The sequence below is a fragment of the Amblyomma americanum genome, chromosome 3 (assembly GCF_052857255.1).
Source record: "Amblyomma americanum isolate KBUSLIRL-KWMA chromosome 3, ASM5285725v1, whole genome shotgun sequence".
NCBI classification, from domain to species: domain Eukaryota; kingdom Metazoa; phylum Arthropoda; class Arachnida; order Ixodida; family Ixodidae; genus Amblyomma; species Amblyomma americanum.
In genome coordinates this window covers 104,079,586-104,093,167 of record NC_135499.1, presented here as the reverse complement: position 1 = coordinate 104,093,167, position 13,582 = coordinate 104,079,586, and the positions used below count along the sequence as shown (strand labels likewise).

The window sequence follows — 13,582 nt, the reverse complement described above, 5'->3', positions numbered from 1 at the left end:
AACACACATTGGGAAAAAGAAGTCAGTTATTGGACTTGTAAAAACTCTCTGAACAAAGAATAACGTATGCGCCGCAGCATTTTTCACCAACCGGAAGGTTTCTGCAAGCCATTCTTGGCAGTAACGGGTGCGGTCCAAGATAGGTCGCGTAACCGCCTGCTCGAAGATAAATACCTAGCGAAAGTTCCCTAGAGCAAACGCTTTACCGACTGGCTAGGCCGTTATATTTCATTCTGCCGCCGGGTCATATTTCACCGAAACCGCCCGCATTTATACACGCTAAAGGACGCAGGCCGCCCTTTTGTCAAGCAGAATCCAGAGATCGATGCAATGCCGCAATGGGTAGAAACAAAGCTGGGAAAACTAGATAAGCGACTTGGCCTTTGATAGCTGGCTTCTCTGCTGCATGCGAATTCAGCGGCGCCGATATTGACTCTTTCTCAACAGACATTCAGCCAAAGACCGGCGAAGATTTCCAGGGTTCAAAGGCTCGAACCGAGCACGCAAGGAATTCTCAAGAAGGTACCGTCGGCGGGCGGCGCCAATATTTCATACCTTTGAAGTCGTAAGATCCAGCATTGTTTTACGGCGTTTGTAAAACGGGACGCTCTAAATCAGGGACAGTATTCGCCTTCACGCCAATTGCGTAATATTCCCTACGCAGCACCAGGAAAAAGGACTATGAAAAAAATTTTTCTCGTCGGATAGGATACTTATGCTTCCAAAAAAAAAAAAGACGCATTTTCTCCCGAAGCTTCATATGTGCGTGTAATGATTCAAAGGAGAAATTTGAAATTCAGCATCCTTACGATGGACCACAGGCGTAAAGAATTGAAATGTGGACACCATAAGCAAATTCCTCTTTTCACACGCTGTTTCAAAATGATAAAATGCCTTGTAAAAGGAAAATAAATTACTATTGTCCTACCCAGTCGGTATAAAAATCAGAAAGCAAAACTTTTGAGGGAACATTGGGAATGAAATGAAGTTGGCCTTCTCGATACACAACTGCATTTTATTAACAAAACAAAACTGTTTTGAGTGGAAACGGAGCGTTTATAGGCTAGATCCAATAACAAAAAATCAAATGCAAGCATCGCCACCACCACCATTTGCAAGCAAAACGCGGAGTGATGATGCCAGTTTTTCGATACGGATTGCTGCACCACTATTCACTTCATTCGCTATTCGCTACACCACCATTCACTTCAAAGCGGTGGTCACGGAGGAGCCGTTCTCGCCTGTACTTCGCCATGTTTGATCAGGCGGGGGCAGAGAAGAGTTTCATCTTTATAACTTCATTTTTTTTCAGCAACAGATGAGTTCTTTGCTGCCGAAAAGTATGAAAGTAGTGAGAAAGGGCTCATGAATCGATTTTTTCAAAGAATAAGAATCGAAAATAGCTGTCTTCAGTGCCCCCTTCACCTAGACCGATATCGCGTGACTAGAGTCGGATACAATTCAACTGAGAAACGCCAAATATAACTCAAAAGAACCCCTGAGTCCAGTGCTGTGAACCTCTTCTTACGATGTCAAGAGAGAGAAGGAGAGGGTTTTACCAAAATAGCAGCCCACGTTCGTCGTATTTGCTCATTGCTATTAGGCTCATAGGCCTGTGGTTGCGCCGTTCACTCTTCAGCCTAGATGGATTGTGGTACAGAAGTGTTCTTGTCGCCATTTTCAAGCACTTTGTGTGTTGCGTCCAATGGCTTCGAACGCACTCAGCGGCAACAATTGCTCCATGGTTTCATGTACTAGATCGTCACATTATCGGCGCCGTCAGGAGAATGTGGCAGTTCAGTGAATGAATGAATGAAAAACTTTATTGAATTCTTTTGGTCAGTTCCGGAGAGTCTCCTTGCAGCTGCGTCTTGGCGCTTGCCGCAGCCGCCGCCGCCGTCGGGGGCTCCTTAGCAAGGGTGGTCCCTCATTCCAGGGCTCCACTGGTCCTGGCCACCTCGCACGCGTGCTGCACCAGTGCCCTTTGGGCGTTGAGCTCGCTACTGGTGAGCAGGCCCTCCCATTGCTCCGCACTCTGGTTAGTTTGTTTGTGGAAGGTGTAATTGTGTTTACACTCCTATGTGACGTGGTAAAGTGTCGGGACGTCCCCGCACCAGGGGCAGCTGTCGCTGTACTGGGTGGGGAACATTTTGCTTAGGACGTGTAAGTTAAAGAAGGTGCCAGTCTGCAGCCTCCTCCAGCTGACCGCTTCTTGCTGTGTGAGGAGTTTGTGGGGCGGGGGACACTTGAACCTGCAGCCTCTGTAGTGATTTAGGATGTCTGCGTACGTCGGGTCCACCATCGAGGGGTTCTCGAGGTCCTCCGTCAGCAAGGCTCGGTGCTTGATCTCGCGAACCTGGCTGTCAGCCCTCGAGTTGCCCTCGACTCCGGTGTGTGCCGGTACCCAGAAGACCTTTTGCTTCGCTTTGAACCCCGAGGCTCTTGCGCCGAGGAGGATGCGTAGGGCCTCCCTGCAGATCCTTCCTTGCTGATATCGTCTGCAGGCCGTTTTGGAGTCCGTTATTATAATCTGTGGCTTGTTTCTGCGGTAGCCTTCGACCGCTGCAAGCGCCACAGCGATCTCCTCCCCTTCTGCCACCGTACGTCCTCTCGCGGATGCGCAGCTGATCGTGTCGCCCGTGTGGTCTACGACCGCCACCGCCACTCTCGTGATGTTGTTGCGTCTATCCCTCGGATATAGTCCTGCGTCCGTGTACACCGTGTTTTCCTGCGTGGCTAGGTGTCTCTCCACGTATTCTGCTCTTGCTTGTCTTCTGGCCGCGTGTAGGTTGGGGTCCATATTGCGCGGCAGTGGGCAGATTCTGAGGGTTTGCCGGATTTCGTCCGGAATGTTCTCGTCCGGATCTGCTGTGGTTTCCACTCTGTGGCCAAGTCTTCTCAGGAGTTGCCTGCCTGTTTCTGTATGTTCTAGTCTTTCTAGCTGTGCGTTCAGCTGGACCGCCGCCAACTCCTCGAAGTTGTTGTGGACTCCCAGCTGTAGTAGCATATCGTTCGGGGTGTTTCTCGGTAGTTTGAGTGCGGTCTTGTAGGCTTTCCTTATTAATGCCTCGATCTGTTCTTTTTCCCTCTTGATCGCCGGGTGGTAGGGGAGGGAGTACGTCACCCTACTGACTACCAGGCTCCTGACTAGTTTGAGGGTGTCCTCTTCCTTCATGCCGTGTCTTCTGCTGGAGACTCTCTTTATCATTCTGCCGACTTGTTCGGTCGATTTCTGTAGCAGGCTGATCGTGTGGCTGCATTTGCCGCTGCTCTGCAGCCACATTCCCAGAATCCTTATGGTGCTTCTTTCTGGTATGTTTTGGTCTTCGAGCTTGATCTCTAGGCTCGCCTCCGTGGGTTTCCTCGCTACTCTGAGTAGCTCTGACTTGTCTGTAGAGCACGCTAGGCCCCTTGCCTTCACGTATTCTTCGATGCAGGTCGCGGCTCTCTGTAGTCACTCCTGTTTTTCTCCTGGCGATCCACGGTTGGTCCACACCGTGATGTCGTCCGCATACATGGCATGTTGTGTGCCTTCGATTTCCCCCAATCTTTTGGCCAGGCCGATCATGGCTAGGTTGAAGAGCACGGGCGAAATCACCGACCCCTGTGGGGTTCCTTTGTGGGGGGTGGTAAAGGGTTGGCTTCTCACGTCTCCCAGCCCCACGGTGGCAGTTCTGCCTGCGAGAAAGGTCCTCACGTAGTTGTGAGTTCTTTCTCCGCAATTTATGTTCTGGAGGCCCTCCATTATTGCCGGGTGGCTGACGTTGTCAAAGGCCCCCTTGATGTCTAGGGCCATGACAACATTCTCTCCAGCCTTCGGGATGTTGGCGAGAACGTCCTCCTTGAGTTGTAGGAGAACGTCTTGCATAGACAGCTTCGACCTGAATCCAAACATGCTGTGTGGATAGAGTTGTTCTTGCTCCATCCATAGCTGGATTCTTTTCGTAATTATTCTTTCGTACAGCTTTCACAGGCACGAGGTGAGGGAGATCGGTCGTAGGTTTTCGATCTGCAGCTTTTTGCCCGGTTTGGGAATCATCACTACCTCCGCGTGTTTCCATTCGGCCGGAATCGAGCCCTCAGCCCAGAGTTGGTTGAGGTAGTCCGTCAGCTGGTTTACCGCTTCCTCACTGAGGTTGCGTATGAGGGAATTGCGTATCCTGTCTCCCCCAGCTGCCGTGTTCTTAGTGAGGGCCCCCATCGCCTCGTGCACTTCTGCCAGCGTGATCGGCCTGTCCATCTCGGGGTTTTCTTTGCCTTGATACGTTCCTCTATATTCTTCGGGGCGTTCCTTCCCGTAACACTTGGTTTTGAGGTCCTCTATCATTTGGTCCTCCGTTCCTTCGTACTGGTGGATCAGTCTTTGTATCGTTTTACTGCTTTCGGTCTTCGTCTTTCCCGGATCTATTATCGCTTTCAGAATTCGCCACGTTTTGGCCGTGTTCAGGGTGCCGTTTAGCGAGCTGCTGAACTGCTGCCACCCTTGCCATGCCAGTTGTGTAGCGTATTCTTCTGCCTTGGCCGTGATTTCCGCTATCTTCTTCTTTAGCTTCCTGTTTAGCTTTTGTTTCCTCCATCGTTTGGTGAGCCCGCGCCTTGCCTCCCATAGCCTGAGCAGGCGCTTGTCCACCTCCGGTATTTGCTCGGTTCTGTCTACCTCTTGCGTGTAGGTCTCCTGTATCTGTTTGAGCTGTTGGCACCACTCTTGGATGTTTGTGATCTGCCCGGTCAGATCCCTGCTTCCTTGCCGAAAGGCGTCCCAGTCGGTGAGGCGGGCTTTCCCAAGTTTTCGTTTGGTGGACTCCGCTGCCATCGTGAGTTGGCTTATGCAGTGGTCGCTCCCCAGGTTTTCTAGGGTGTTTTCCCACTCTACTTGGCTCGTGCCCTTCACGAAGGTGAGGTCCGGGCACGTGTCTGCGCTGACGCTGTTGCCTATCCTTGTAGGTTGGTCTTCGTCCGTTACTAGTTCGTACCCCAGGTTCTCCGCGGCGTCCCATATGCCTTGGCCTTTGCGGTCGGACGATGGGTATCCCCAGTTCGGACTCTTGGCGTTAAAGTCTCCCGCTACCACGAGGGCGTTCGTTTTGGCCATCTTGCTTACTTCCGTAAACAGCTTTCCAAAATCGCCGTCCTTTTGTTTCGGGGAGCTGTATAGGTTCACTATGTACGTGCTCTTCGCGCTGAACTTCTTCTTTGGGATTATTTCGGTGATTACGTGTTCTATCCATATGTCCTTTCTGAATACGTTGTCTGCTGTAGGAACTTTCAGATGATATGAACTACATTGCTGGCAGACTTGTTTTGTTACTTCAGTATATTCCGCACAGCGACCGCGGTAGTGAAAACTGCGGTTTATACAGGTTGGTTTGCAGCTCCAGCGACCGCCAGAGATCATTGTAAAGGCTGTAACTTTTTTGCTTTTCGGTATAAAACTGAGAGTTCGTTATGAATTTTCTAATTAATGTGATAGCATTGGAGGCTCTGTTCTCGAGAAAAACAGGCCTCGGCGTTATGCTTACGTGACACGAAAAAAAGCACCATTGGTCGGAAGTGTGGTTAGAAGAAAAGCAGTTTCCCCTGAAAGAAAAAAAAAAGAGCTCAAGCGTATCGAACCTTTTCGTTTGGGTTGCGAGCCGGGCACCATACCTGTACAATGCTGAGGAATTTTTTGCTCTTTATTGCATGGAAATAGTGCCGAAAAGAAAAAATCTAAGCATGCTTAGGCCACAAAACACTAGGCCCCTATACGCCTGACGAACCCACCTTCCCAAACATCGAAAGTCTGGGAGACACACACATGCATCCAGATAGGGGAGCCAGCTAGGCGGCTCTTCCAGGGCAGCATATACTGCCCGCACCAAGCGCACTGCAAACGGAAGGAAGATTTCGACGACCGTGGTGATTCGGGGTGGCCGTCCATCATGCGGCTCCTCCAGAGACTAAATAATCCAGCAACGTATATAGATCATATGGCACAACAGTGTTTCTCCACAGGCAAAAAACGGATACTGTAGGGTGTGATGTCAATCTCCTTTTTAATTGTTCTTTTTAATACGTCCCAGAAGAGACATAGCATCAGTGCACAGAAAAAAATAATGGTCAATTGTCTCTGGTGTATTCGACAGGCCGCAATTCAGAGAATCATGGCGCAAGCATCTCCTCAGCGTGAAGGTATGCCTTCACAGGCAGTGTGGATGTGTGCAGTTTAAAGAAGAATGTCTTTGCATCAGAAGAAATGCACATTCACCTAACACGTTTTAATACACTGCTGTTAAGCAACTCCAGAAAAATTTTCCGATACACCGGTACCGGCGACAAATACTCTGGAAGTGCCTGAGTAATCTGCCTTCTGGAGAGGCTATAGAGGTGGCCTAAAGAAAAGCGCACAGTGAGGAAATTGAACTGTTTCGCGTTTTGTTTCTTTTCAAAACCGTCAAGCCACCTTTTTTTAGTAGCTGTGCTTATTAGGCGTCTCAGTCATCATTTGCCTTTCCTAGCCGCACTGACTGGACACACTCGTGAGAACCTTTATGGGGATTCGTTAAGGAAGTTGAAGACACCTTCAGTTTACAACTCCGACGAACGTTCGACGCGACGCTATCGTATTGTACTCTTATTAGTAGGTCAAGCGCCGCTCTAATTTTTGCTCGACCCTTCGATACGTTATATACACAATTTTGTACAAAGCAAACTCGAAGCTTTTTTCTGAGAGAGGACTGCACCCAGCAGCCATTTTTTGATTCAGGTGAATTTTGCATCTTTCGCTTTCATGTAGCCATACAGCGAACTCAATAAATAACGTTGCACTTAAGAATAAGCGAAACAGCACATCGTCGCCATTATTGTGCACACGTATTTTGCCAAGAGTAACACAACCATTTTGTTTATCGCAATTTCAACGTAATGTGCACCTTCGAAATATGAAATAATTCCACGATATGTTGGGCGCAGCTGGCAAAGGACCGGGTTATTTGGAGAGACACGGGAGAGGCCTGTGCCCTGCAGTGGGCATGGTCAGGCAGGTGACGACCATGATGATGATGACATCGGATGTGTACTTAGCATGTCACCATTATTTCGATGTTGCTGTGTTATTGAATTATGACACTTTTTGCGAAATTTTCGCACCCCTGCAAAAAGCAACCACTAGTATTTCGCGCTTTACCACTAGCAGTTTGTCTTTTTTAAGGCCTGAATACACAATTTAGGCGAAAAAATATGACATTTTGACGGAAACAAAAAATGGCGCATCCAAGGATTCCAATCGTCGATCCAGACCCCCCCCCCTTCTTGCATCGCGAACTGCAGCTCCGTTTTTAATGGGCGTTTTGGATTCAAGTCCTCCGTTTCAATAGTGCGTCGGGAGCCGCCCGCTCCCAGGCGAATCGCCCCGCCTAGCTCCCCGCAGCCCGGAATACTTTGTTGATTTGGATTTACCGATACTGCGTCGGATTTTGCGCTGCGGAACACCAATTTGAATACGCCATTAGAAACAGGTTACCATGTGGGAAGCTCTTGCAACGGGCCAGAGCAACACTCGTGCAGCGCGTTTTCGTTCTCCTATGGTTCTATTGATGGAGGTTCCTATTTGGGGGATATTTTGCGTTTGCTTTCGGAGTTACATAAAAATATTTTTAGTCAACTCAGTGGTGAATCACGACATATATAGTAGGTTATAAAGAAGCTGTCATATTTCACCGACTACCAGCTTAAAGACTGGTAATGTTTGCAAGAATTAAACTTTTATGGAGTGATAGTCATGTTGCATGCAATATGTTGTTCTGTCAGTGGTGTCAGCAAACACGAATTTATAGCGTTCAACACAAAAGCGCCCCTACAGCGGGACTTCAGTGCCAGTGACACAATACTTGAAACAAACAATCAGTCCATATAACTCTCGCAAGACATTATTTACTTTGCAAAGCTGCGAAAAAAATCACAATGTTATAGTCACTCCTTTACTGGTAAAATTGAGAGCACTGGATAAATACAAAGTTGATGTTGAGGTCTTTTTTTTTACTATATGGATGCCAAAAGTTTATAGAAATGATCTGGCATTGCTTGCTCGACTGTAAACTTGTTCAACAAGAGAAAAAAAATGTGGAAATAAATGCACGGGCATGAAGGCAGAGGGTGATTGCGGGAATAGATATACCGGGCGTTTCACGTAATGAAAACCAAGAGTTGAAGGAAAACTCATGCATGTCCTGAAAGTAAAGAGGAGGAGGAGGAAAGGCAGGGAGGTTAACCAGACGAATAGCTGGTTTGCTACCCTGCACGGGGGGAATGGGGTGAGGGGAGAAAAAGATGAAGGAGAAAAGACAGTTGCAGAAAATTGAAGTCACTATGCAATGTCACAGCGTTCAGTAAAGTCACAGCCTATCGTGCAGGCCAGAAGTCCTCAAAAAGCGGAGCAGTGCCTTGGAAGCCTTCACCGCCGACGACCGCCCGATAATCTTCGTTTCCGTCAGTGGGCGCAGGTCTAGATGCTCGAGTGCACGGCTGAGAGACTGTCTTTCGGCGCTGTAGGCAGGGCATTCAGAAAGAATGTGGGCTATAGCCTCATCACACCCACAGATGGCACATGCAGGGCTATCAGCCATACCTATTAAGAAGCAGTAGTGCTTGGTGAAAGCTACACCAAAGCCACAGGCGGCACAGCAAAGTTGCTTCACGTCGTGGCAGGCCGGATGGAAGCCGGAGCTTCAGATCTGGGTCCAAGGTTTTTATACGCGAACGTGAAATTTGGACTGAATGCCACGCGGCAAGCGTGATGTCCCTCGACAGTGGCCTAAGCCTAACGGCTGCGTCGGCTCTCGAGATGGGGATGGACACACAATCACCCTCAGGATGCGCAGGTCGCTAGGACTCGTCCGCACGGTGGTTTCCTGTGATGCCGCTGTGTCCTGGCAGCAATTGGTATACAATATCGTGCCGTTTATTGATGGCGGTGTGCTGGAGCTCTCAGATTTCCGCGACCAGTGTGTCATGGGACCTATGACGAAGAGCAGATTGTAACGCTTGGGGGCTGCCTTTGAATCAGTGAAAAGAGACCATTGTTGGGGTGTTTTTTCACCGATATGCTCAATGGCGACACGAATACCAGTAAGTTGTGCAACAGTCAATGAAGTCCGGTGTGATGTTTTCACTTTCTTAACTATGGTCCTTACGGGGATCACTACGGAGCCCGAGGAACTGAAGGGGTCACTGAGCCATTGGTGTATACGTGCAGTCGGGTCCGTGTTTCTCATGCAAATATTCTAGAGTGGTCTGCTCTCGTCGATAAATCAGCCTTTTTTTTTATGCCTGGTATGGAAAGAAGCACACGAGGTTGGCGCAGACTCCATAATAGAGAAGACGGTCTAGAGGCTGGTGTAAATTGGGTTGGTAGGAAGTTGCGATGGGCATCAATAATTTTCGCAAACGATGAAGTCGGCCGGTTAGCAGGAAGACTGGCAAGATGGTGTGCGGGAATCCAAAAGAGATGACGAATATGCGCTCTCAAGGCTCCGATTGTTACATAGGCAGTCATTGGATTCTCCTGAGAGATGAGTATTGTTGCGGCTGTAGACGCGCATTTTGGCCGCCCTAGGTACGTCCGCAGATCTTGAGCCTGAACACTTTGCAGACACCATATGTTCGTGTTCCTCAAGTTTCCTCGTGCAGCGATACTGTACCGAAGTAATTTCATGGATATTGCGGTGCACAGCTGGAGGATTGACTGCACAGATGCCCCCCACCCCCCCCCCGCCCCCCCCCCCTGACTTCCCTGCGAGAAAGGAGAGAACTTGAACTATCGATGTCAGTCGCCTTTTTATGTACGAGACATGTGGGCTCCATGCTAGATTAAGATCGATGTTTACGCCAAAGAAGCGATGGCTTCTTTCGTAGGGGTATTGTTGACCCATTTATGCGCACGGGCTAATGGGACATGCTCTTGCGTGTAAAGGCAACAACGGAACATTTTTCAGTAGAAATATCCAGACCTAGCAGGCGGAGGTAGGCCGCAAGATTGCTTGCCGCCTTTTGAAGCCTTGCTCGAACTTGTGGTCGCGTAACTCCTGATGCCCAGATACAAATATAGTCTGTGCATAGACTGTGACTCTCGCTGACTGTGGTAGCACATCGACAACGCCGACAAGCGCAAGATTGAAAAGCGTTGGGCGGAGTACTCCACCCGGCGGGACCCCACGGCAAGTGTAATGGGAAGATGTTGGTCCGTCCTCAGTCTGTATAAATAGTGATCGGTTTGATAGATAACTGCGTATACAGCAGAACATGCGACCACTAAGTTATGCAGCTTCCAGAGCGTCCAAAAAAGCTTGATGAGTGAGTTATACGCCCCTTTAACATCCAGAAACAACGCCACGGTCAATCGCTTCAGATGCTTCTGATGTTGAAATGATGACACCTGGTCAATCACGCTATCAATAGACGAACGTCCCCGCCGAAACCCGGACATTACATCTGGGTATATTTGATAGCGCTCCACATACCACTCAATTCGCTTAAGTACCGTCCTTTCCATGAGTTTGCTCACGTAACTAGCCAATGCGATTGGACGGTACGATGCTAGGTCAAGCGGCGATTATCCAGGTTTGAGGACTGGAACCAGAGGACTCGATTTCCACGCGTCTGGAACTGTACCCGCACACAATTATGAGTTGAAGTGGTCTAAAAAAACATCTCAAGCCTCCTGACCATGGTTTACAAGTGCACAGTATGTTACTCCATCGGGCCCCGGCGATGAAAACCGTCGGCAACCGGCCATGGCGGCGTCTAGTTCTTCCATGGGGAAAAGAAGGGCCATTCGCGAATCCCTAGATCTAGGCACTTCGCAGCAATTGAGTTTTGGACTGGTTCCTGGGACCTACTATTCTTGCGCAAAAATCTTCACCAATCTCTGCTTCGCTACGTTCTTGGTGAAGCGCGAGAGACTTGAATGGTTAGAGCTGCTGAGGAGATGTTCGCAATCCACGCACCACACTCGAGATGTGTGAGAGAAGCCTTCGAGGATCCAGTGAATCACAGAATGCTTTCCAACGGTCAGCCTGCAAGATTTGAATTCTGGCACAGCATGTAATGCGAAGGAAAAATAACCGCTGGTCCTTAAGGGCAACGGAATGCATGGATTCCAATAGCAGGCAAGATATCATGGGGCGGCAGAAAGTCAGATGGGCGGATGAGGCGACAAAGATTGCGGGAATAAGGTCGCCGCAGCTAGCACAGGAGAGGGTTAAGGATATCACAAAGGCTTATGTCCTTATGTGGACTTAGGCTGGTGATGAACGGATGGTAATAAGTATATGTCAATGGGCTCTAATACGGTGCTGTTCATATCTCACGACAAAGCTTTGCTGGATTCAGAAAGGCGTGAAACACAGCAGGTTTACAAGATTTCTGCAATTCGAGCACAGTTATATAGCTACTGCGGCTGCTCGATTTTTCACTCGGCGCTAGCAACAGAACGGGGAGGGAGCGCTGTCAGGCGCGGTGGACTCAGAACGTCCTCCTGCCACGAAGATTTGTAATCACCCGTCGTTTACGTTTAATGGGCACGTCCAACGCCGGATATCAAGCGCAATTCACTTTTAAACAGTTTACGGACTATATGTTGCTTCTTTGTTCGCTGTGCAGCATACACCTTAAAGAAGCTGCGCCACTTATAAAAGTCCTAAATACTATATTTCAGGTATTATAATTAGCATTCATTGAAAAATAAATTGCCGAAGGTCGAATGAGGAAGGGTTGAGGGTGGGAATTAAATTTCTGCTTGTGTCAGGATTAATTCCTTCTCTGTCAGTGTCAATATCTGTCCGGCTACCCTTCAGCTTGGCGAATCAAGCACGCACAAAGTACGGCGAATGGATCAAGTTGAACAAACAATATCATCTGCGCTCAGTGCTGACGTTGTCTTTTTTCATTTCGCGCCCATGCAATCGGAGGAACGATCCCCAGAAGGATATATACGGGAGGACATCCCCGTTGTTGCCGAGCAGCACTGGTATGCCGACTATTGCCGGCGCACGGAGAGGTCGGCAATGCCAGCGAAAGACCGGGAGAAACAGAGACAACGACCGCGATCGCTGCCCATGGCCCGTGCGTTATTGCGGCAGAGTCGGCGGCGATTTTGGCCAATCGGCTTCCGCTCACCCTGGGGCACGACGAGGAAGACGCAGGGCTGCTCCTGGCGGCCAACCTCGTTGCGCGCCCAGCATAGCAGCGTGCCGTAGTCCTCCGTGGTATGCGCCGCGTAGCGGGCCGTGCTCTGGGTGCCGTTCCAGTGGACAGAGTCGAGCTGGTGGCTCTGCAAGCTCGAGTTGAAGAGCCAGAGAAAGGTGACCGCCGAAGGGTGGGCCTCGACCTCGCAGGATACGTCCACTTCTTCGGCGCGGGCAGCCGTGTACACCACGCGCTGGTGGGCGCGGCACACGGGCGAATCTGCGCACAGATTAGTCGTCATGGTCTGGAGGGAGGTCTGGGGTAACGGAGTGAAGAGGTCGCTCTCTGGGTTGGCAAAGTTGGCTCCAATCAATCCTGAGTGATCTAAGTGGTCTCAATGAACTCGAAGGCTTTAGGGTGTTTAACTTAAAAGTACCCTACTACAAGACTACAGCGTCAGCGTCGCTTTTGTGCTAGCCAATCGACACAAATATTTCTTCTTTTCCGCAGTGATGATCTCTAATTCGGTGAAAATTGCAGTGGTGACGGTAACCTGGACCAAAGAAGCAGTTATTTACGCTTAATTTTAGGTCTCCTTGCAACTAAGTACTGCGGCTGAGCAAATTATCGGAGTGAGCTGACCGCGAAGTGATCACCATCATAATTATTCCGATTCTGCACCATGCTTAACTATGTCTACCATCGTAGTCAGTTTAAAACAAGATCGGATTTGCCATCAATTCTACTGATATGCAATTAAAAACCAGCCAAGTTTTCCAATTAAAATAATGAAAAAACGATTCAGCACTTAATGGAGCTCGCATGTTGTTGGCCGCAGCTGCCGCAAGACAGGGTTAATAGGAAAGGTATGAAAGAGGTTTTGTGGTGCAGTCGGAGCAGTTAGGCTGATGACGATGAGGCATAGATCAATACGCTATCTTCATAATCTTCTTTGTATGCTCGGTTGCTACATTCGTGCACCTTCAGTTGCGGTGTTGTTTAATTTTAATAATAGCCCTAGAACTATTAGGATGCATAAACTGCCCACCTGAAAACTCGCACTAGGTGCACCACAGTAGAACAATAAAAATGATGCGGAAACCTGTAGCAGATCTCATTAATGTCTTAGTATGTCCTTCCAGGTTTCCTCTACATAATCATTCGTTTCTTCGTTTTTCTGCTGTATAGTGAAGGAATTCATTTCTACTTAGTACCTTAGCGACCCTGTTAAGCGAAACGCGAGTTTTTTAACTATCTTTATTACTTACATAAAATATTTTGCCTTTCAGCGTTCATATCTTTGGAACGTTTCTTCGACGGTTCATCAAGCATCGCCGACCTTTTTAGCCAGTTTCTTTTTGCACTTCTCTTTCACAAGAAAAATGTAGTTCATCCATTTCTGATTGCTGCCATTAAAATT

General features: G+C 48.8%; 1 protein-coding gene across 1 annotated transcript in view; it reads right to left on the bottom strand.

The window, feature by feature from the left end:
* Positions 1–13,582, bottom strand: part of LOC144123200 (neural cell adhesion molecule 2-like) — a 253,850-nt gene that overhangs the window by 41,282 nt on the left and 198,986 nt on the right. The window contains exon 8 of the mRNA XM_077656072.1: positions 12,154–12,441. Coding sequence (XP_077512198.1) covers positions 12,154–12,441 — 288 coding nt within the window. The remainder of the gene's footprint in view (positions 1–12,153; positions 12,442–13,582) is intronic.